We start from the raw sequence: 25,377 nt of genomic DNA on the forward strand, positions 1-25,377 counted from the left end.
GTCCTTGTTCCTCAATGGCACAGCTAGGAGAGCAAAATAAAGCACCTTATTATTGAAAAGTGCATGAAAACTGCTTAACTGTGCACACTGTGGAGAGGTGTGTGACCACAAGGAGACCAGTTCGTCTTCACTCAAGTCCTTCTTTTGTCTTATCTTGCTCCTACTCCACATTTTCCAGGAATAGTCTTATCATGTTACTGAATATATATCCAGAGTATTTTCAGATTTCGTTATCAACAAATGCGGTGAAAAGTACAGTAAATGTAAAATGCACATAAAATCACCAGTGTAATGTTTGGATTCAGTCTTGTGAACTGTTGTGTCCTCAACTTTGGTATTATAATTTCCCCAAAATCTCAAAACTGTGCCCTTTAAATTGATACCATGGTTATGCATATGCTTTTCATATTTCTTATTTAAGAAACATTTCAGTTTAGCCCTATCCGTATGGGCCAATTCCCACGAGTGTAAAGGGTTAACACTGGGTTAGGAATAACCTAAAGAGCATGTGAAAAATTAAAAGTGACAGCTGAGTGTAAGCAAAGAGTAGCTGGGTGGATGGCCTATTCACAAGGGAACTTGTTTGTGTGTGTTTATCTATTTGCAGAGAGATCGTATTGGTTAACATATTGAAGGCCTGAACTCTACACAGCAGATATGTGGGAGCCATAAAATGTGCAGACCTTTACTGTTCTCCTACAGTGTGTATCTTGCCAAGCACTGTATCTTGCCAAGTACTGGTATATATCATGTTTACATGGCCATGGTGATGTCTCTATTGCTTATGCCTCCGCCATTAGGAACACTGCACCATGCAGATACAACTCTTGGGCTATTACAATCCTGGAAGCACATCAGTGCAGGATTACACTCTACAGTCAAAGTAGAACAGTTCTTAGAACAGTTCTTAGGTTTCTACTCGTTTATATAGCATCAGCTGAGGCTAGAGCCAAGTGATGGCATGGTGCAGCGACTACACATAAGACCTTATTGTAGGAGACAGAAAGCACAGTAGAAAGGAAAATAGCATTGATAGGAGAAAGGACAAAATAAAGGACAAAACAGCGCCTTTAAGCAGTATCTTAACTTACAGCGATTTCCCTGCAAGCAGACATCGATATTCCAGTGCCTTCAATTTGTTTCAATGCATATTCCTTCTCATCTTCCCTGCAAAGAAAGAGACATAAGGGGAAAAATCAGCACATCACTTTATTTATTTGGCAAGTATGTAACAACACCGTAAACTCACGTTCTTGATCAACATAGATTAGTGAAATAGAGTTTCAGGTATTGAAGGTCGCGTGTTTATGAGCAACAGTAAGATAGAACAGGGGATATGAAAATGATGGAGATGGACTGCTCTTGCTTGACGTGTTCTTATGGAACAGTAGAATCCCTGCCATTATCAATATCCTCTGGCTGAAAAAGACAGCTATTCCCTCTCCACAGGCATGCTCTGTTTTTGAGTGTAGCCTCTCTCCAGAGCAAGCATAATTATCTATCCACCCTGCATTTCGCCACCCCCCTCAATGCAAACACATGCTCTGGCTTCATCATAGCCTTCACACCGAGCTGGTCGTTTTTCCTTCTCATAACACACACAGTGCAGAATCAGAATGGATTTTAAATATGATTTTATTTAATAAATGCAGTGTCAGGACAAATCCCAGGGCTTTTTTTCTTGACATTCTGAGGGTATTTATGTGCCCTTGTAAAAATCTGTTGGTGGTGGAAAAAGGCATTGAAGACATGTAGCTGACAATTAAGAAATGTTAGACGTATTGTGGTGTGCACACATACAGCAGCACACTGTGAAGTAGGGAATTATGGATTATCTGAGATAAGCAGTATCCTCCTAGAAAGGGAACTTACCCCAACATTGACTCTCCAGAAAATATTATTGAGCCATTACAAACATGGCCGGTTGTATAGCTTACTTCTTGCAGAAGATTTGTGAAAAGGTAAAAAAAAGAATGAAGACCAAATATGTACAACAAAAGCTGATTTGTTTAATGAGAATCTGTGTCTGTATGTATGTATGTGTGTGTGTGTGTGTGTGTGTGTGTGGTACCTACATCAAACATGACATCACCAACTGGCCTACTTAAGAATGGGTAATGGGCATTCAATAGTGGTGGTTTCAGGCTGGAGGTTTCAGACACTACTATCTCACATCTGCTTCAACACTGTTTTAAAGGATGTTTAGGTCTGTGATAAATTTGACAAAAACACATTTCCTTGAAGAACAGTGCATATGCAAAGTTTGGTAACAGAATGACGGTTTGTGCTGTAACTGCTGTCATTCTGTTTCCAAACTTTGTATCTGCACTGTACTTCAAGTAAATGTGTTTTTGTCAAATGTTCAGTGGAAATTGTTAAAAGTAGTCATTGTGTATAGAGTTGTATGGTTTGTTTAATTTTAAATAATAGTTTTTTGTTTTGCAAACATTTTAAAGTTTAAAAAAATATGAGTCTCAGAATCATTATGTTATCGTGGAATTGCCCTTTTCTGAACATTGGCTAGGTCAACAATACATATTGTAGGGCCTTGTTGAGCAGTATGACTATATACAGTGCCTTCGGAAAGTATTCAGACTTTTTCCACATTTTATTACGTTACAGATCTATTCTAAAAAGGATGAAATAAAACAATTTCCTCAGCAATCTACACACAATACCCCATAACGACAACGTGAAAACAGGTTTTTTGAATTTTAGCAAATTAATTAAATACATAAACCAGAAATACCTAATTTACATAAGTATTCAAACCCGAAATTGAGTTCAGGTGCATCCTGTGGTAAATTCAATTGATTGGACATGATTTGGAAAGGCACACACCTGTCTATATAAGGTTCCACAGTTGACTGCAAAAACCAAGCTATGAGGTCGAAGGAATTGTCCGTAGATCTCAGAGACAGGATTGTGTCGAGGGACAGATCTGGGGAAGGGTACCAAAACATTTCGACAACATTGAAGGTCCCCAAGAACACAGTGGCCTCCATCATTCTTAAATGGAAGAAGTTTGGAACAACCAAGACTCTTCCTAGAGCTGGCCGCCCTGCCAAACTGAGCAATCGGGGGAGAAGGGCCTTGGTCAGGGAGGTGACCAAGAACCCGATGGTCACTCTGACAGAGCTCTAGAGTTCCTCTATGGAGATGGGAGTACCTTCCAGAAGGACAAACATCTCTGCAGCACTCCACCAATTAGGCCTTTATGGTAGAGTGGCCAGACGGAAGCCACTCCTCAGTAAAAGGCACATGACAGACCACTTGGAGTTTGCCAAAAGGCACCTTAAGACTCTCAGACCATGAGAAACAAGATTCTCTGGTCTGATGAAACCAAGACTGAAATCTTTGGCCTGAATACATGGTGGTGGCAGCATCATGCTGTGGGGGTGTTTTTCAGTGGCAGGGACTGGGAGACTAGTCAGGATCAAGGCAAAGATGAACGGAGCAAAGTACAGAGGGATCCTTGATGAAAACCTGCTCCAGAGCGCTCAGGACCTCAGACTGGGGTAAGGTTCACCTTCCAACAGGATAACAACCCTAAGCACACAGCCAAGACAACGCAGGAGCGGCTTTGGGAAAAGTCTGTGAATGTCCTTGAGTGGCCCAGCCAGAGCCCGGACTTGAACCCAATCGAACATCTCTGGAGATACCTGAAAATAGCTGTGCAGCCATGCTCCCCATCAAACATGACAGAGCTTGAGAGGATCTACAGAGAAGAATGGGAGAAACTTGTAGCGTCATACCCAAGCAGACTCAAGTCTGTAATCGCTGCAAAAGGTGCTTCAACAAAGTACTGAGTGAAGGGTCTGAATACAGTAAATGTGATATTTCCATTATTTTTTATTTATTTTATTTTTATAAATTATCAAAAATTCTAAAAAACAATTTTTGCTTTGTCATTATGGGGTATTGTGTGTAGATTGTTAAGGGAAAAAACAATTTAATACATTTTTGAATAAGGCTGTAACGTAACAAAATGTGTAAAAAGTCAAGGGTTCTGAATACTTTCCGAAGGCACTGTATAGGCTATCTGCATGTTGACAGAGACACCAGTCGTGTAGTGGTGCCTGGAGAAGTGGGTATACTCAAATTTTGTCAAAAACATCCCGAACGACGAAGGAAAAGCGCCCTGTGTGAAAAATTCTATCACAAACAGTGACACACCTAAAATTATAAATCCCATATTGGTATTTCAGTCAGGCCAACCCAAGCTGTACTGTGCGAGTAGGCTAATAGTAGGCCTACTATTGAAATAGATAAGAGGCTGTCAACTGAGTCAGAAATTCATAGATTTCTGAGGCACACTTTTTTAATAGAAAAACACTGGATGTTCTAAGTCCACAACAACACTTAAACCACATCAGCAGACCACATTTGACGTCTGGGAAAATCACATTATTTTTTCTTTATTTTTGAGTGTATTTACCCTTTAATTCAACTATGCAGGCACCTAGCACTGTTGTTTCTGTAGAGCACATGAGATGGAGTTTGCAAAACAAATGGCCACTGGATTGATGCAAATAATCATGATATCATATAATTCTGCCAGGTAGGCATAGACTACTTTGTAGCTAGTAAACATTTAATTGAGAAGGTTTTCGGCAAAGCCTTTCCATCTACCAGAAGACAGTTAGGCCTATCATTAGCATGGCTATATTTTTCCTCTTCCTTAATTGTTTATACGGCTGGCTTTGCTTTCTACCTGGCTACCCCTACCACGGCCAACAGCTCTGCACCCCCCGCAGCAACTTGCCCAAGCCCCCCCCCCCCCCCCCCCCCCCCCCCCCCCCCCCCCCCCCCGCTCTGCACCCCCCACAGCAACTTGCCCAAGCCCCCCCCGCTTCTCCTTCACCCAAATCCAGATAGCTGATGTTCTGAAAGAGCTACAAAATCTGGATCCCTACAAATCAGCTGTGCTAGACAATCTGGACCCTCTCTTTCTAAAATTATCCGCTGCAATTGTTGAAATCCCTATTACTAGCCTATTCAACCTCTCTTTCGTATCGTCTGAAATCGCTAAAGATTGGAAAGCTGCCGCAGTCATCCCCCTCTTCAAAGGGGGAGACACTCTAGACCCAAACTGTTATAGACCTATACCCATCCTGTCCTGCCTCTCTAAAGTCTTCGAAAGCCAAGTTAATAAACAGATCACCGACCATTTCGAAACCCACCGTACCTTCTCCGCTATGCAATCTTGTTTCCGAGCTGGTCATGGGTGCACCTCAGCCACGCTCAAGGTCCTAAACGATATCATAACCTCCATCGATAAAAGACAGTACTGTGCAGGCGTCTTCATCGACCTGGCCAAGGCTTTCGACTCTGTCAATCACCGCATTCTCATCGGCAGACTCAACAGCCTTTGTTTCTCAAATGACTGCCTCGCCTGGTTCACCAACTACTTCTCAGATAGAGTTCAGTGTGTCAAATCGGAGGGCCTGTTGTCCGGACCTCTGTCAGTCTCTATGGGGGTGCCACAGGGTTCAATTCTCGGGCCGACTCTTTTCTCTGTATACATCAATGATGTCGCTCTTGCTGCTGGTGATTCTCTGATCCACCTCTACGCAGACGACACCATTCTGTATACTTCTGGCCCTTCTTTGGACACTGTGTTAACAAACCTCCAGACGAGCTTCAATGCCATACAACCCTCCTTCTGTGGCCTCCAACTGCTCTTAAATGCAAGTAAAACTAAATGCATGCTTTTCAACCGATCGCTGCCTGCACCCGCCCGCCCGATTAGCACCACTAGTCTGGATGGTTCTGACTTAGAATATGTGGACAACTACAAATACCTAGGTGTCTGGTTAGACTGTAAACTCTTCTTCCAGACTCACATTAAGCATCTCCAATCCAAAATAAAATTTCGAATCGGCTTCCTATTTCGCAACAAAGCCTCCTTCACCCATGCTGCTAAACATACCCTCGTAAAACTGACTATCCTACCGATCCTTGACATCGGCGATGTCATCTACAAAATAGCCTCTAACACTCTACTCAGCAAATTGGATGTAGTCTATCACAGTGCCATCCATTTTGTCACAAAAGCCCCATATACTAACCACCACTGCAACCTGTATGCTCTTGTTGGCTGGCCCTCGCTTCATATTCGTCGCCAAACACACTGGCTCCAGGTCATCTATAATTCTTTGCTAGGTAAAGCCCCGCCTTATCTCAGCTCACTGGTCACCATAGCAACACCCACCCGTAGCACGCGCTCCAGCAGGTATATCTCACTGGTCACCCCCAAAGCCAACTCCTCCTTTGGCCGCCGTTCCTTCCAGTTCTCTGCTGCCAATGACTGGAACGAATTGCAAAAATCACTGAAGCTGGAGACTTATATCTCCCTCACTAACTTTAAGCATCCGCTGTCAGAACAGCTTACCGATTACTGCACCTGTACACAGCCCATCTGTAAATAGCCCACCCAACTACCTCATTCCCCAAATTGTTATTTATTTTTGCTCTTTTTGCACCCCATTATCTCTACTTGCACATCATCATCTGCACATCTATCACCCCAGTGTTAATGCTAAATTGTAATTATTTCGCCACTATGGCCAATTTATTGCTTTACCTCCCTAATCTTACTACATTTGCACTCACTGTATATAGATTTTTCTTGTGTTATTGACTGTACATTTGTATATCCCATGTGTAACTAACTCTGTGTTGTTGTTTTTGTCGCACTGCTTTGCTTTATCTTGGCCAGGCCGCAGTTGTAAATGAGAACTTGTTCTCAACTGGCCTACCTGGTTAAATAAAAATACAAATGTTTTTATTGTTATGGCGTATACCTCCACTACACTACTTTGATAAGCATTGTTGAGATTAGAAGTGAGTATATGCAATGGCCACAAAAAAATACGTATTCCTGCATATACCCTCCACTACACCACTGAGAGACACTATCCAGGATGTTTACTACTAACTAAATAGAGTGGGCAATGCTATCAATAGCCTAGTAGCCTACAAATGACATGAATGAATACGCAAACTGTGAAAAAAACGACTGTTTTGTCAGACTACTCGAACGACAGGTGAAGCTACCTGTACGAAGGCGCAGGAAATGCAAGGAACGGAACACCAGAAGGCCCTTTCACTCCAGAAGCCCCTATGCCAAATCACCAGTTGGCTCTAAAGAGAAAAATCACCCACAACTGTTTGATTGCCATTCAAATTGTGCAATCAAACTGCTGCTCATGCTCCGAAGCGATATTATTTATAACAATGTTTCATCAGGTATCCCTATCCCAGGTGGGGATGGAAGGTCCTATATATAGGGGCAGTACTCAGTGACATCACTTCCTGAAACAGGAGGTAAAAAATGTATAACATAGTTTCACAATATTACCCACCGGAGAAAAGGGTAACTTTCTTGGACAAATTTCTGGAGGGTGGACAATGTGCTCAAGGCAGCTTCATGTACAAATGCAAATTTACCCACCCCCGCTCAGGACAAAGATTTAAGCTCAAGGGCCTGATTACCTGCATGTAAACCAATGTTATTTACATGTTGAAATGTACTTGGTGGTCTGTCTTACATTGGGAAAACCCGTAGAAGCCTTAAGACATGGATCAGTGAGCACCACAGAAATATTCGACAAAAAATCTGGTTGCTGTTCCTTTTGTACAAGCTGGACATCCTATTAGTTCTCTGAGATACATTGGAATAGAAATGGTCAAGATGTCATGCAGGGGAGAGGACATTGACAGGAAACTTCTTCAAAGGGAATCTTTCTGGATCCACAGGCTCAACACACTCTCCTCTTGGCCTTAACGAGCAGTTTGACTTGAAACCGTTTTTATAGTTTCATTATGTCCAAATTGTGTTTTTTTTAATCCTAAAATAATATTTTATGTGTATGTATATTACTGTAAATATTGATCACATTCCTTATGTACGATCCTATATTTTGATACATTGAATGTTTATATTGTGAAACTATGTCATATATTTTTTTACCTCCTGTTACAGGAAGTGATGTCACTGAGAACTGACACAATATATAGGACCATCCAACCCCCCCTGGGATATGGATGCCTGATGAAGACCTCAGGGTCGAAACATTATAAATAAATATCACCTGGGAGCATGAGCAGCAGTGTTTTCCGTGATAGTGATCTACCCTTAAAACCGATATAGGCTTATATTTCCACTTTCCCTCCAATTTGGGGAGGCCCCTAGTTGACCCAGGCATATCATGAGATTGGTGCACAAATGAGAATCAAACACAGCAAAATCGCTTGCTTGCTGCAGGGAGAAAAAAATAAACATTTAAATGGTATTTTCAATTATCCCACATAAATGTTGGTGACATTGCAAAGTAAATGGTCAATTAGGAACAACAGCACAAATTTGAAAACTATTAGAAGTGTACGTGTGATATGGGTATTTTATCCATATGTTATTAGAAAAACGTAATAATACAGTAATAGCCAAAAATAAATATATTCTCTCTCTCTCTATATATATATACACACTTATTTGTTTTGCATTTAAGCACCAAAGGGAGTTTAGCATTACATCGAGTTTGACTATGCAAGTGCTCTTGAGAGAGCTTGGCAATAATAGGATGATTATTTTAGACTAAGCCAAATTGAACAAGATCAGAGAATATCATTACGCCTACATATTCCTACTGTTGATATTAGGCAAATAACTAATGTTGAAAGTAGCCTGCGCTTCCATGAACAGTGTGTCAAATAATAAACATCACTGTGTTGTTGTGGGGGAGGACCGTTGAGTGAGTGTGAGTGCGTACATGAAAACAAAAACAGACACGGGCAGCGCTCAGGGTAGTTAAAATCTATCCTCTGCTTTGTTCAACGTGCAAGGAGATATAGCCTAGTCTTGATAAGGCATTCTGCAATCAGTTTATTGAGTACACAATAACGTTATCTGAATCTTACCCGTCTTTGCGCTTAGCTTTATAAACGTGCCCGTAGGTGCCTCGACCCACTTTGCAACCTTCATATTCGAACAGATCTTCTACCTTCTCTCGTTCGGCTGCGAGCTTTGTTTTGAAGTCGTAATCCATTTTAATACATAAATATTTCTTAATTTACAATAAAATAAAATATTAATTATAACATGCATTAATTAAATAATATGGTCGTTTTATTCCCCCACCATTTCCTTGTTTGGGATTTTGGTCTGCTCCGCTTAATGTTCACTGGCTCGTTGACGTTTCTAATTGACACGCAAGGTTTTCTGGGGAGCGTAGTTTACAAAAGCATTATCAACGTGGAAGTAAAATGTCTGTGAAACTACACTCCGCATTTCGCGCTGCAGTTACTGCACTTGCGTACTCATGAACGCGCTCAGAAAATGTGTGGATCAGTTGTAACATTTCATGTTTTGTATACAAGAAATGTGTAATCCTTTTGAAGTTTGACCGAACATGTGCAGGTCTACAATATGTGTTTGAGTAGAAAATAGGTATATTGAAGTAGCTTCAACTGGAGGGATAGGTTGTACTATACAATCCCACCTGTGACATCTATTAGTTTTAGCCTTTTTCTTTTACACGAGAGAGGTAGGCTACATGTAGCAAATATGCATGTAATTTGTAATCTGTAAAAAAAAATATGCATATGCAATCATATTACACTATTATGACATCCACCATAACTCGTTTATGAAGAACAGAAGTAGGCCTAGATACATTTATTAATTGTATTTATTACGTTTATTTGGCAGGGACAATGAACAACAAAAACATGTCCCAGAGCACTGAGAAAACATGTGTCGCACCAGATTTAGTTAATAGCTCATTTCCATCTGTAGTCCCTAAAACGTCTAGACATCCGTGAACATCTAGACATGGAAACATTATATACAAAACAGAAAAACAGAAATACATCATACAGTTAAAAAAAACAGATATCAGGACATAGAAACTTGTTTCAACACAGAAGTCAAAACAATGCCCATAGAATCACATTGCTATTGGATAGAACATGTAATATACCTATACAAAATAAATATAAAAAACGAAATATTGTACATAGCCCAGTATTGAAATTACACCTATATATGTACTAATGTGTCTTCTGTTGCATTACAAGTCAGTAGGCCCTATGACCTTTTAAGTTAAAATCAATGAGTGCATGACTGATTGGACTTCATTTAAAAAAAAATCTCAGTCGAGAAGGCTTTGAAGGTGCAACATGTTTTGAGAGCAGACGGGAACAGTTTACCTGAACGCAGAGTAGCTTTTATTATCAGGGAAATATGGCATATCTGTCAATTAAATGTATTATCGTTGAAGATTGGAGATGGGCAATGTACAATTTTGTCATGCTGACAGTTGCCACTGCCAATCGCCACTTCATCAGCAAGAACCCAGCAACGTGATTCGACTATCGTGGGGGTGACGTTTTAGGCTGGGTGAATAAAACCAATACGCGTTCCCTTTTCTGCGCTTTACACAGTATGGCCGGCGATATTAGCTAGCACTTGCTTTACAGTATTCTCTGTAAAAGGGAAGACGGTTAAACCAAGAAATTACACCTGGATTGCTAAAGGACTGTACTTAATAAATTATAACGATCAAACAAGGGCTAATTCAATTGAAAACGTAACCGACGTTTAATTTCTGTTGGTGTCTGTTAACTCACGATGGAAGCGAACGGTGCACACTTCTTCGAGGGAACCGAGAAGCTGTTGGAGGTGTGGTTCTCCCGACAAGATGAGATCAAAGGAACAGGGGACCTCCGTACCATCCCAAGGTTTGTGAAGTCGAGATGTGATTAATACATTCTGCCTTTGGCTAACTAGTTAACGTTAGCTAAGCTACTAACATTAGCCCCTGTGCTCCAGCAATCCGTCCACTCAAGAAGACTGGATGGAGATTCAACCAGCAACACGCGCTGGAAAGAAACATTGTAACGAGGATTTATTTATCTAGTTAACCTTAACCTGCTTTATTACGATCCCAGTTATCTCGTAAACCACAATATTTCACTGACATGTCATGTGGTGGCTAATGTGAACACGTAGTGCTAGCCAGCTGGTTAGCTAAATTCAGATAACATCGTCACTCATGAATTACCATCCCCCACACTGACCACCACTAGCTTGGCATTTGCTTAGGGTAACGAACGCGGTAGCCGAGTCATTCATTCATGCGGTTCAGTCAGCTGCTGAGTAATGTTCGCTACTGCCATTCATTATCTCTCCAGTAATGCTCATTATCCATGTTTATAAACGTATTTGAATAGTGCATGTACCATTAATGCAATGTTAGGCATTCCAATTTGCAAGTTAACAAATTGTTTTGGCAAGAAAAGTGGTCAGATTGGGGTGAGTTTGACAGCGCGGGTTTTTCGCATACTGCGCATGCATTGGTTTTCGATGTATTCATGCTAGGGTGATGATCTCAACATGTTGCCCACGGATTTGATTTGACACTAAACACGCTAAATAGCTCATTATCTTTATGCAATTTTGTAGATTATGTAACCAGGTAGCTAGTTAAGTCTACAACTCAACTTCTGAAGTTGTTGGTGTCATTGTGTATCTTCTGGCTAGCTGTAGTAATTTTCCATATCACTTCTCTGCGTCACGATGTGGTACTGTAGCGCCTTGTGGCCACCGCGATCCTTTCTCTGATATGCCGCATTGGCGATCATGGTCTCTCGCCGCTGAAGATTTACAACATCTGCAATGCACAATGAACGAAGGCCATTAACAGACTCAATAGGCAAGCGATATCAAACATTATACCTGATCAGTTTGAGTTGATTGCCAACCACTTAGCTGAGAAGCCAATCTTCAGAAGTGTAATTTACCCAATCGGGATCAATGCAATAATGAACAGTAAATTAAACTTAGCCTGTAGTTGCTGTTACTTGTACATATAATTTAGATGGCCCCATGCATGGGTATCTACAAAACCCTTCAAACTAGTCCTATTTGCATTGCCCTAATCAGTGGTGTAAAAATACGTCAAAGTACTAAAGTAGTTTTTTGGGTTATCTGTACATTACATATTTGACCACTTTAAGCTCACTACCTGCCTAAAGAAAACAATGTACTTTTTACTCCATACATTTTCTCTGACAACCAAAAATACTCGTTACATTTTGAACGCTTAGCAGGACAGGAAAATTGTCCAGGATACACCATACCTTACTTATGGTATCACGAAAACAACATCCCTGGTCATCCCTACTGCCTCTGACCTGGCAGACTCACTAAACACATGCTGCTTTCGTCAGTTATGTCAGTGTTGGAATGTGCCCCTGGCTTTCTGTAAATGAATAAAACAATTGTGCAGTCTGGTTTGCTTTAATATAAGGGATTTATACTTTTGATACTGAAGTATATTTATAGCCAAATACTTTTGGACCCTTACTGTATTTTACTGGGTGTCTTGAGTCATTTTCTATTAAGATATCTTTACTTTTACTCAAGTATGACAATTGGGTACTTTTTCCACCACTGGCCCTAATATCTAATAAAGAACACGTTTCAACCATGTTGAATTATTTCAATGCTCTTGTTTTTAATACGATTTGGAGTCTTCATTTTTATTAAACTTTTATTTTACCAGGTAAGTTGACTGAACACACTCTCATTTACAGCAACGACCTTGGTAATAGTTACGGCAGGTGAATGAGCCAATTGGAAGTTGGGGATGATTAAGTAGTCATGATCAGGACCAGATTGTGAATTTAACCAGGACAGTGGGCTAACACCCCTAATCTTACGATAGGTGCCATGTAATCTTTAATGACCACTGAGTCAGGACACCTGTTTAACGTCCCATCGGAAAGACTGCTCCCAACACAGGGCATTGTGCCCAATCACTGCCCTGGGGCACTTGGAATGTTATTTTTTAGACCTCCAACACCACTTCCAGCAGCATCTGGTCTCCCATCCGGTGACCGACCAGGACCAACCCTTCTTAGCCAGCAGTGGGATGCAGAGTGGTATGCTTGTAGCCTGAGAACCTTTGCTGCCAATCCTCAAATATTTGATGTGAATAACTTGTTGACAAGAGGCCACTTTTTTAGGTGTCCTTAAGGCGTCTGCATGCTTCCCAGTCGAAACAGCTAAGAGTTTGCATGTATTAGTCCTCAATTCTGTGACAGTTTTTGTTCATTTTGGACTTGGGTGAACATTTTATTGGCTGTTTTCTGGATATTTACGGGAACTGGAACAGGCTGTTGTAAGTGTTGCTCCAGAGCATCCCATACATGCTCAATGAGTGATGTGTCTTGAGTACAGTATGGAGGCCATGGAAGAACCTTTACATTTTCAGCATCCAGGAATTGTGTACAGATCCTTGCGTCATGGGGCCGTATTATCATGCTGAAACATGAGGTGGTGGTGGATGAATGGCACGACAATGGGCTTCAGGACCTCATGGTATCTCTGTGCATAAAATGCAATTGTTTGTCCGTAGCTTACGCCTGCCCATACCATAACCCCACCACCACGGGGCACTCTGTTCACAACGTTGACATCAGCAAACCGTTTGCCCACACAACGCTGTCTGCCCGGTACAGTTGAAATTGGGATTCATCCGTGATGAACACATTTCTCCAGTGTGTCTCACACGATCCAGCATGTGAGGAAGCCAGATGTGGAGGTCCTGAGCTGGCGTGATTACACGTGGTTCTGAGGCCGGTTGGACGTACTGCCAAATTCTAACACAGCAGGTGGCTTATAGTAGGGAAATGAACATTTAAATTCTCTGGCAACAGCTCTGGTGGACATTCCTACAGTCAGCATGACAATTGCACACTCCCACAACTTGAGACATCTGTGGCATTGTGTTGTGACAACTGCACATTTTGTGGCCTTTTATTGTGCCCAGCACAAGGTGCACCTTTGTAATGATCATGCTGTTGAATCAGCTTCCTGACATGCCAAACCTGTCAGGTGGATGGATTATCTTGGCAAAGGAGAAACTGACTAACAGGGATGTGAACAAATTTGAGCGATAAGCTTTTCTGCTATCTTATAGTTCAGCTCAAACATGGGACGAACACTTTACATGTTGCTTTTTAAAATATTTTGTTCAGTGTAGTAGTGGAATGGCAATTGCCATAAGTGCATTCCAATACATGTGATTTCAATGAATGAGAAGGACTGACAAATGGTTCTTCACCTGCCTCTGTGGCAAGGTTCATGGCTACTCTTGCCAATCCAAGGGAAAGCCAGGGTTTTCATGGTTAACATCATTTGGTTAGGAATGACAGCGGGTATTAATTTACAGCCAAGGAATATTAACAGATCGGAGGCAGTGGATTGGGGATGCTGGACGCCTGCCAATGTCCAAATAAGTCCAAGGGCATCTTATTCACAGATCTGTACCTTACACCTGTAGCAGCCTATTGGCATTTATTTGCTGTGTTTAATCCTGACTTTCCATCAATCCATTCTCGTCTGGGGAAACTTGACACTTCGTAACTACATTGTTCATGTCACACTGAGCTGACAATGCTATTGACGGTGACTCGTCTCAATATGATACTTGACAGATGTTACAAGGTGTTTTTAGGAAAAGGTGTGATGCTCAAACTCAATGACCCCCTGAAATAAGTTCTGGTTCTGTAAAACGATCTCGCAATCATGCAGTCTACAAAGTCTTGCTCAACAGGACCATGGTAACTGATTTCTTGACATGGTGGATTTATGCACTAAACCAACGATGGCAACTTTTGATGGGTTGGAGCCCACAATCAACTCCTGAGGGGCTGCAGTGACTTGTAGGTCTGCGTAGACACATCCATACCCACACGTGTGGTCAGATCCGGCCCTAACCTCGTATTCTAACACTCAACAGTAAATTGAGACCCCGTCTGAGTTCTTCAAATATATTTAATTATTTTGTTTTTGGTAATTGATCTGTGGGCCTACACGGGGACGCATGCTGCCAGTTTCCCATCCCTGAGCTAAATTATTAACTTCTATTGACATCTGTTTTTAAACACTATTTACAGGAACAGGATCTCAACCTTCTTGATTGATCTACCTATCGTTAACTGTTTTGGATGATCATAGTCGGCACGAGGCCTAATTCCTACAGTTATTACATAGAAGCGGTGGAGAAACTGTATTGTCATCTTCTACCTGCTGTCCTGTGAGCAGGCTGTTGCTTAATAGTAGCCTATAGTAGAGCAGGGAGCCTGTTTTGCCAGAGTGCACCTGTCTGCTGTCTGCACTGTTCCAGGGAATGCCAGGGCTCTGGACCCGGTTCAAAATCAACCTGAGTATAGTATTGTACATTTTCTTTTCACTGTTACGAGGCTCAAACATTTGTTTATGTAAGTAAAGTGAGTTGGTTAGGCCTTTTTTAAATCTAAAGCAAGACATTAATTGTTATGGTTTGTTGGCAGATTCATTTCACTGTCTATTTAGTCATCAGTCACACCAGTTAGACACCCCAAATGCCATGCCCAGAATTGTGAAATGATTAGCTCAGATGTAAGATTTTTATTCAAATTGTCTGATAGCACTAGAACTACAGTCTAGCCTCTGACAGTTGCTTCTATTTTGAAAAAGCAAGTCTTGAACTATTAAATTGAGCGTGCTGCAGTGTTAAAAAAACAAAACATGAACAAATGCTTTTTGTCTTTCAGGTTTGAGTGGGACAAACTTCTGGAGAATGTGCACTGTTTGATCATAAGTGTGACAAAGACCGACAAGCAGGAAGCTTATATACTCAGGTGAGTAGCGACCGAATCCCTGTTCTGTTTACCACTGTCACCTTGGCTTGTCCCCATTTCAGAATAGAGAGCTGGGATTGCGTCATCTGTAATCGTCTCGTTGGGAATGGCTGCATGGAAACTCTTCTCTCCCCTAGGGTGAAAGGACTGACTGAGCAGAGCTTTTTTTTTTAGATCTCTCAGGTCTCCCTGGCTCTGTTCTGAGGCGCCTAAAGACCTGGGTCTTATCTGAGCCCAGATGGATGGGTGAAAGATGGCTAAATGAGCACCCTGGCAGCCCCACAAGCATATTAGGCACAAGTTGCCAATTTAGGTTCCTATGAATCAATATCTGATGGTGAAATCTGCCCTTTGTGACACCAGTGTACTCAGACTGGTCTTTGGGGCAAGTCATTGCCAGTAAAAAGTACATGCCTGACCCTGGGTGTTAGTCTGGCTGCGGAGGCTGTTGTGAGAGGTCTCCACTCTCAGCTCCCTCTGCCGGTTAAGTCCCACCTACAACCGTCTGGTAACGAGGGGTAGGGTTGATCTGTAGCTATTGCACAGACCTCGACCGGGCCGGGGCTAGCACAACGGAGTAGCCTTCTCCTTCACTCTTGAGGTTTGTTATGCAAATGGGACCGTGCTGATTCAGGGGAGGACTACCTGTGACAGCTTTCTGCTTGACTGCAAGTAGACAACATTGGTGTTGTAAACCTACATATGCCCCACAAACTTCTTCCTTCTCACTAGTAGTGCTGGAAATGACCAGAGACGACACAATATTATCGCAATACTTAGTTGGCAATACGATATGTATTGCAATTCGATACTGCAATTTTGTTGATTCGATGTTCCGAACATATTGCTCACTATACACGGAGTGTACCAAACATCAGGACCACCTTCCAAATATTGAGCTGACCTCCATAAGGCATCGTAGCTTTCACCTGGTCAGTCTGTCATGGAAAGCACATGTTCTTAATGTTTTGAACAATCAGGGAATATGTCTGCTGCAGAGGGACGAGAGTGTTGAACTTGTGCTAAAAATAGTAGTGATATTTTCAAAGATACGATAGGCTATATCGCACAAAATATATATCCCCCCCCCCCCCCCCATCAGTACTCACTAGCTATACTGCAGTCAATTGACTGTTCCTTGTGCTCCTCCCTGGGACTAGTCTGTAACTAGGAGGCAGATGACTAATGATAACCCAGCTATGTCTCCTCAAGGAGTCTGTGGGCCTGAATTCTAGACAGGCATGCCGCTGTAAAAAATTTCAGGCCCATGATAACAGTAATACACTAATGCCCTGTGGTTGGTTTTGACTTCATGCTCAAGGCAGACTGTTAAACTGTTTGTAGCATGTGCTGCTTTAGGTTTACCCTGTATAGAATCAATGGCAAGCAGTCACCAGGGTAATGCCACGTCATGGTGTCCTTAAAAAAAAAAAAAATCTCCAGGTCTTTAAATGGTACACGCTACTTAGCTGGAAAGCATCGAACATGAAGAACTCTACTTTTCCCTTTTGAACAGTTGTACATGCATGTTGGATGTAAATTGAGCTCATGTAAAAAATAAATAATTGGCCATTAACTGTAACTTGTGATATGTATGTAACGTGTATAAAACTCATATTGCTATTCTCCTTCTGTCCCTTTGTCCATTCAGTGAGAGTAGCATGTTTGTCTCCAAGAGACGTTTCATTTTGAAGACGTGTGGAACCACCCTCTTACTGCAAGCACTGATGCCCCTGCTGGAACTGGCCAGGGAGTACTGTGGCTTTGATGCTATCGAGGTCAGTGTGACACGTGCGCACACACAGGGTTGGGGAGTAACTGATTACAAAAACGAACTATTCTGTTACGTTATAGGCAAAAAATATTGTAATCAGATTACAGGTACTTTTGCAAATCAGATTACTTTTAAATTCAAAAATCAGCATGGAAAAAAGGCAAATGTTTACGTTTGTTCTGTCTGAGTCTGACCAAGTCAGAGACCACTATGACGACACACCAAGTAAGTTTGCTGGATTGCGGAAAAGAGCAGGAATTAGCAAAATTGGCACCAGCTGATGGCGAATTCACTTAGACACTTAGCTAAATGCTAACGAGCGAGAACCAACTATATTGAGTGAAATATAAATGCAACATTTAGTGTAGGGCTCAGATGTTCCATACGCACAAAGCTTTCTCTCAAATTTAGTGCACAAATTTGTTTACATCCCTGTCAGTGAGCATTTCTCCTTTGTCCAAGATGATCCATCTACCTGACAGGTGTGGCATGTCAAGAGAATCAAACGGCATGATTGGGAAGTATTCAGAGCCCTTGACTTTCAACATTTTGTTACGTTACAGCCTTATTCTAAAATGTATGAAATATTTTTCCCTTAGCAATCTACACACAATACCTCATATAAACAAAGTGAAAACAGGTCTTTAGAAGTTTTTGCATATTTATTCAAAATTTAAAAAATGAGACTCAAAATTGAGGTCAAGTGCATCCTGTTTCCATTGATCATCCTTGATGTTTCTACATCTTGGAGTCCACCTGTGGTAAATTCAATTGATTGGACATGATTTGGAAAGGCACACACCTGTCTATTTAAGGTCCCACAGTTGACAGTGCATGTCAGAGCAAAAACCAAGCCATGAGGTCGAAGGAATTGTCCGTAGAGCTCCGAGACAGGATTGTTGCGGCACAGATCTGGGTATGGGTACCAAAACATTTCTACAACATTGAAGGTCCCCAACAACACAGCGGCCTACATTATTAAATGGATAAAGTTTGGAACCACCAAGTCTCTTCCTAGAGTTGACCGCCCGGCCAAACTGAGCAATCGGGGGATAACGGCCTTGGTCAGGGAGGTGACCAAGAACCCGATCACTCTTAAAGGAGCTCCAGAGTTCATCTGTGGAGATGGAAGAATCTTCCAGAACAACCACCATCTCTGCAGCACTCCACCAATCAGACCTTTATGTTAGTGGCCAGACAGAAGTCATTCTTCAGTAAAAGGAACATTGACAGCTTGCCAGAAGGCACCTAAAGGACTCAGACCATGAGAAACAAGATTCTCTGGTCTGACGAAACCAACTCTTTTGCCTGAATGCCTAGTGTCGCCACTAGAGAACCTGGCACCATCCCTACGGTGAAGCATGGTGGTGGCAGCATCATGCTGTGGGGATGTTTTTCAGCGGCAGGGACTGGAAGACTAGTCAGGATTGAAGCAAAGATGAATGGCGCAAAGTACAAAGATCCTTGATAAAAACCTGCTCCAGAGTGCTCAGGACCTCAGATTGGGGCAAAGGTTCACCTTTCAACAGGACAATGACCCTTAGCACACAGCCAAGACAAYGCAGCAGTGCCTTTGGGACAAGTCTGTAAATGTCATTGAGTGGCCCAGCCAGAACCCGATCGAACATCTCTGGAGAGACCTGAAAATACCTGTGCAGCAATGCTCCACATCCAACCTGACGGYGYTTGAGAGGATCTGTAGAGAAGAATGGGAGAAACTCCCCAAATACAGGTGTGCCAAGCTTGTACCGTCATATCCAAGAAGACTCGATGCTGTAATTGCTGCCATAGGTGCTTCAACAAAGTAGGTTCTGAATACTTGTGTTAATGTAATTAAACCTGTTTTTGCTTTKTTTGGCTGTAACAAAACGTGGAAAAAGTCAAGGTCTGAATACTTTCCARAACCACTGTATGYATGCTGACTGCAGGAATGTCCAACAGAGCTGTTGCCAGGGAATTGAATGTTAATTTCTCCACCATAAGCCGCCTCAAATGTCTTTAGAGAATTTGGTACCATATTCAACCGCAGACCGTGTAACCATGTCAGYCCAGGACCTCTACATCCGGCTTCTTCACCTGTGGGATCCTCTGAGTGGGAGGGGCTTGTTCAGGATTATTTCTGTCTGTAGTGTAGCCCTTTTGTGGGGTAAAACTGGGTGCACCTGGCTACCAAGTGGGTATGCCTATGCCCACTCATGGCTGCGCTCCTGCCCAGTCTGAAATCCATAGATTAGGGCCTAATGTATTTCAATTGACTGATTTTCTATGAACCAACTCAGTAAAGTTTTAAATAGTTGCATGTTGCTTTTTAAAATATTTCAAGTATAATTTCAAAGAYGGGCAAATCCAGCTCAAAGTTAAACGAGCATAGCTAGTAGCTACCGAATTTCGATGAGTGGACATTTACAAGCGAAAGTGAAGAAGTAAAAAAATATATATATATTTTTTCAAATGAACAAAGTTGCGATGCTGCTCTTCCTTCAGAAAAGCATGCATGTGTACATTGAGCAGAGAATAACGGGGGAGGGGGGGTTGGACACCAGTAAGATCAGGGGGGGAAATGGCAACTGTGCAGATGACTCATCCAGWGCTCTGACTTCTGTCAGAAAGCATTATAAAATATCTGATGGCAAACGATTAGTAGTGAATTGCATACAAGTCTAACTTAATCACCTCATGTACGCCGCACAAGAGACACGCGGATAGATATAGAATGTTATGGCCTCACCGGCACCTGCTTTCTCCGGTTGTGCTATTTACAAACTATGGTAAGCTTCATGTGACGGGTTAATTGAACACAATCTGCTTTCTCCTAATGTATTGCACAATTTGACTGCAGGTATTAACTTAAAGTAGCTACAAATGGTTATATTTTATTGAAACATTTCAAAGAAATAGTTTAAGGTAKTGATGGTATTAAAAGAAATGTGGCTTTTTCAAAGTGACACGGTATRCATACATTAATGCTGACCCCATTTCAGTTGACTGGTGGATTGTCTGTTCTAGCGATACAATTATTTGTTTAGTTGGACAGTTGCAAAGAAATATAAATGTTTATGGCACATCTTGAYTGACTCTGTCTCAGTGGACTAATCCATTGCGTAGGCCGCAATGTTTGGTTACCATTTCTTAATGCATTCATTTTATTAGTATTTTACAGTTCTTATATTGAGTGCATATGTTTGCAGAGCACACAACCTAGGCTCCACTTTGTTTTATTCCATTTATGTGTTGTCAAGGTGTTCATTGTGTTTTTGTTTGGTGCGCTCCTATCAATGTTGAGTAAGGACATACACCTGATTATGCATAGAAGTAGTCCTAGGCTACCTGGCCTGCATGCAAAGGTAGGCTTACTTGGGGATCTGATTGTCTTAAACTCACCACYGCTAATGAGCTGTGGAGGTTCTCGAAGTATTATTTTTTCCATCTCAAACAGCAAGTAAACAAAGTTTGATTTTACATCCATTGAGAATGACAATAGTTCCTCAATGTAGCCTATTTTGAACAATMTTTCCAGGTCTCTCCCTTTCAATTACCACAAAGTGGAAAAAATGCCATGATCTGATCAGGTGGAAATGTAATCAAGTAGGCCTATTTTATGACTCCTCTGTCCAGGGCTCACTGGCGCTGTAAACTAAGGGTACAGAATATTTGATACAATGTTGCAAGTTTGTTAGCACAAGCTTTGGGCTGGACCAAGTTGATACAATGTTTCAAGTTCCTTGCAGACAGGCCATATGCAGCCAATGTGATTTATTTTTTATCTGTGTTCATACCCCTTTGACTTATTCTACATTGTTACAGCCTGAATTCAAGCTGGATTAAATAAATGTCTCGCCCATCTACGCATAATATCCCATAATGATAGTGAAAACATTGTTTTAGAAATGTTTGCAGATGCATTGAAAAAGGACATGTAAATGAAGTATTCACACCCCATTGCTATGACACTCCAAATTGAGCTCTGGTTCATCTGTCCTTTGATCTTCCTTGATGTGAACTTGATTTGGAGTTCACCAGTGGTCAATTTAATAGTTTGGACAGGATTTAGAAAGATATACCTGTCTATATGGTCCCACAGTTTTTTTATTTTATTTATTTTATTTTACCGTTATTTTACCAGGTAAGTTGACTGAGAACACGTTCTCATTTGCAGCAACGACCTGGGGAATAGTTACAGGGGAGAGGAGGGGGATGAATGAGCCAATTATAAACTGGGGATTATTAGGTGACCATGATGGTTTGAGTTGACGGTGCATGTCAGAGCATCAACTCTACCATGACGTCAAAGGAACACTATGCATGCATGTATACATACAAACCAAATGGAATACCATTTTACGTACATGTTAATAAAACCAAAAATGTGTACATTCGTAAACGTTTTATAAACAATGTTATGCATCAACATGTTATGTTTGTACATTATACCATCTTTGTTTGCGTTGATGTTGTTGTGGACAGGATGGGTTAGTTCTAACATCTCCTCACAACCTACAGAATTTCTTCTATTCTCGCAAGAACTTCATGAAGCCTACCCAGCAGGAGTTCCCTCATCGGAACTTCCAGGAGGAAGTGGAATTTCTCAGCCAGATTTTCCCAAGTAAGTACTAATGCCCACGCTCCAAATTCAATTCCTCAACTCTAATCACTGTTGGAGTCCAGGAAGAGTATGTGCTAATGCATGGATGGAGTGAGTCAGCGACGCTATACAGGCTGTTCTCTAATCAGGAGGGGTTTGAGACACGGGCACATAAGATAAAGAAATGGCATTATCTTCCTTCTACAGATGGAGCAGCGTACTGTATGGGACGTTTGAATTCTGATTGCTGGTAAGGTCCCCCCGCTTACACTGCTGCTACTGTTTCATTATCTATGCATAGTCACTTTAATAACTCTACCTACATGTACATATTACCTTGACTAACTGGTGCCCCAGCACATCGACTCTGTAAAGGTATCCCCTGTATATAGCCTTGCGATTGTTTTACTGCTGCACTTCTTGTTACTTTTATTTAAATATGTTTTGGGGCATTTTTTTTCTTAACTGCATTTTTAGTTAAGGGATTGTAGGCATGTCACTAAGGTGTACACCTGTTGTATTCGGCGCATATGACAAAATGAACGAGATATTAATAATGCAGTAGACATTGCTATTGAGCTTAACTACACTGTCCAGTGCTGCTGAACGGGCTTGTTTTCCTTTACCTCCTCGTTTCCCTACAGGTACCTGTTTACTCTGGATTTGCCAGAGTTCTGGGAGAACAAGCACGCAGATCAGACGCTGGAAGTTCTGATGAGTGACCTTGATCCAGCAATTATGGATCAGTTCTTCATGAAAGATGGTGTTTCTGCAAATGATGTCACTCGTGTAAGGCCCGCAAACTAGCAATGTTGGGTATCGTTATTTATTCTTGATTTCACGAGGGCTCACTCAGTAGGCCACTGTTCAAGGGGACCTGTCCTTATGACATTGATCTATTCTGTAATGATATTCCCCAGTAAGGGCACCGATATGGAAAGTATCAGTTACATTTTTCGGTACGATATTGATATATTGGTTTTATTAAAATAACATTGCAACTGTGTAAAATGTTCACTTCCACATCTCTGAAGTAGAGACGACTGCTTGTTGATGGCCCATTGGGCCAGACTTGTCTGGGAACCTACCCAAGCAGTTTGTATACAATCGGAAGCTTATCAACTGTTGATGGCTCATCAGCAGGCAATTAAGTATAATAAATTGACTAGCTCCCTATAAAATCTGCATTGCTGATGCAATCATGGAATCCAGACATTATCTGAATTCAATCTAAAAACATGTATTGCACTTAGTAGGAAATGTTAAACAGAGTTGATCAGAAAATGCATTAGTTTGCCCAAGTTAATCATAAGACACTAATAAAATGCATCAGCGATTTGTATTTTCCTGCAACTTTCTGTAATGACACAGGAACGTCTGTGCAGTGCTTGCATATGTCTATACTTTGTATAGCTGTTAACCTTCTGTTAGATGGCAAGGCTTTCCCAAAAGCCTTCTCAATTAAATGTAAACTACAAAGTAGCTTATGACTACCTGGCACAATATCATCATGATTATTTGCATCAATCCAGTGGCCACTTGTTTTGCAAACTCTGCAATCACATGAGTGCTACAAACCAAACAACATTCTGCTGGTGCACACTTTCATTAGGGTAACTTTACACAAATCTAAATGTCTCTAATTTCAGAACTCAAGTGGTCTCCTGATGCAGTTTAAGCATGGTTGTGGACTTGGAATATCCCATTCTATAAAAAAAAAAGCTATTTTCTTTACCTGGAAAAACAAAATGGAGTCAGGCAAAAATGATCAGTGATTTTCTAGGGCCCTAGTTGACAGCCTGTGTTTTGTGAAAGGGGTTTTGTGCATGCAGGAACAGTAGTGTATGCTGTTTTTTTACATAATCATTTAGGTAAATGGGAGGAAGACCCAAATATCACTGCCTTGCTCCTATCTATGTGAAACTATATTAATATTGTATTGAATTATCGCTATTGGTGCCCAACAGTAATATTCCCCTTATTGTATAGAGGAACACCATCATAAAGCTGACTTCATTAGTCAGTTGCTGTTTTGTAGTGCACATTGTGTATATATATCTTTTTTCAGATGAGTGGAATTCGTGACCTGATACCAGGTTCTGTGATTGACGCCACAATGTTCAACCCTTGTGGATACTCAATGAATGGAATGAAGACTGACGTAAGTGGATCTTGCAGACTCTTATCCAGAGTGACTTACAATTAGTGCATTCAACTTAATATGGCTAGGTGAGACAACACATCGCAATCGAAGAAGTCCAATTTTCTCAAGTATTTATCAGCAGTTTCATCCCCCCCTTTTTTTTGTCTTCTGGCTCTTTATTAAATACGCCTTAAGTCATTTAAAACAAATGTCTGTCTTACAGGGAACTTACTGGACGATCCACATCACTCCAGAGCCAGAGTTCTCCTATGTCAGCTTCGAAACCAACCTCTCTCAGACGTCCTACGATGATTTGGTCAGGAAAGTTGTGGACATCTTTAAGCCAGGGAAATTTGTGACTACGCTGTTTGTTAACCAGGTATGTCCTCGTTCAAAATGGGTCTGATGTTGCTTGTGGATGTTTGACTCTATTTTCCAGAACATTGCACTCATAAATCACATCTTAAGTCTTCACTGTACTTGGCATTTTCACTTAACTTAATTTTTGTTTTCTCCCACAGAGCTCCAAATGTCGCAGTGTCTTTTCTTCCGCCCAGAAACTTGAGGGGTACAAGCGCCTCGACCGCCAGTTGGCCCAATTCAACGATTACAATTTTGTCTTTACCAGTTACGCCAAGAGCCACCAGCAGAGTTGAGGATTAAGAATGAAAAAGAAGCGAAAAAAGAACCACTGCTGCGTAGCAGGGCTATGCCCCCGCGGCGGCCATCTCTCTGCCCGAGCAGAGAGGCACAGTCCCCTTTGCTGCCATTGTTATTCAGGATTTATTGGTTCCGACGAGGCCACAGGCCCTACTAGTGTAACCTCCAGTTTGAATTGTTGTACCTATAACTTAGATCTCTTGCATGAAAGCTCTTTTCTCTGTTTAGATATTCTAGCTCACTCTTGCTGTGATCTTGAAGTGCATGTAGAGGATTTAAACACTCTCTGTTTGTTGCTGGCCAGCCTTGCCTCCTTGCTGCAGGTCTCCCCCCTCATTCCCCACAGACAGGGCTTCCGCTCCCACTAGTCCAGGGCCCTGACATGCTCAGATGGGTCCACTATTTTGTGCTTACCGACATTTGAAACACGCCTCCCCACACAACTCTTCCTTCCTCAACTGATTTGCTGCTTCATCGATCTGTTGCAAGTTTGCATCCTTTTTGACTTTTGAGTGCACTTTAAGA

General features: G+C 41.6%; 2 protein-coding genes across 2 annotated transcripts in view; one reads left to right on the forward strand and one right to left on the reverse strand.

Moving 5' to 3' along the window:
* Window positions 1–9,179, reverse strand: part of LOC112068182 (cyclin-dependent kinase 19) — a 51,685-nt gene extending 42,506 nt beyond the window's left edge. Inside the window, exons 1-2 of the mRNA XM_024135253.1 lie at window positions 8,923–9,179; window positions 1,092–1,167 (exon numbers count right to left, since the gene is read on the reverse strand). Coding sequence (XP_023991021.1) covers window positions 1,092–1,167; window positions 8,923–9,050 — 204 coding nt within the window. The 5' untranslated portion in view covers window positions 9,051–9,179. The remainder of the gene's footprint in view (window positions 1–1,091; window positions 1,168–8,922) is intronic.
* Window positions 9,180–10,435: 1,256 nt separating this feature from the next.
* LOC112068183 (S-adenosylmethionine decarboxylase proenzyme) lies at window positions 10,436–25,157 on the forward strand. The gene is made up of 9 exons (XM_024135254.2): window positions 10,436–10,743; window positions 15,607–15,693; window positions 17,345–17,471; window positions 21,968–22,070; window positions 22,257–22,299; window positions 22,694–22,838; window positions 24,118–24,210; window positions 24,416–24,571; window positions 24,714–25,157. Exons 1-9 carry the CDS (start codon window positions 10,634–10,636, stop codon window positions 24,846–24,848), a joined length of 999 nt encoding a protein of 332 aa, XP_023991022.1. The 5' UTR covers window positions 10,436–10,633; the 3' UTR covers window positions 24,849–25,157.
* Window positions 25,158–25,377: the final 220 nt, after the last annotated feature.

Source organism: Salvelinus sp. IW2-2015, unplaced genomic scaffold (genome assembly GCF_002910315.2).
Source record: "Salvelinus sp. IW2-2015 unplaced genomic scaffold, ASM291031v2 Un_scaffold211, whole genome shotgun sequence".
Classification (NCBI taxonomy): Eukaryota; Metazoa; Chordata; class Actinopteri; order Salmoniformes; family Salmonidae; genus Salvelinus; species Salvelinus sp. IW2-2015.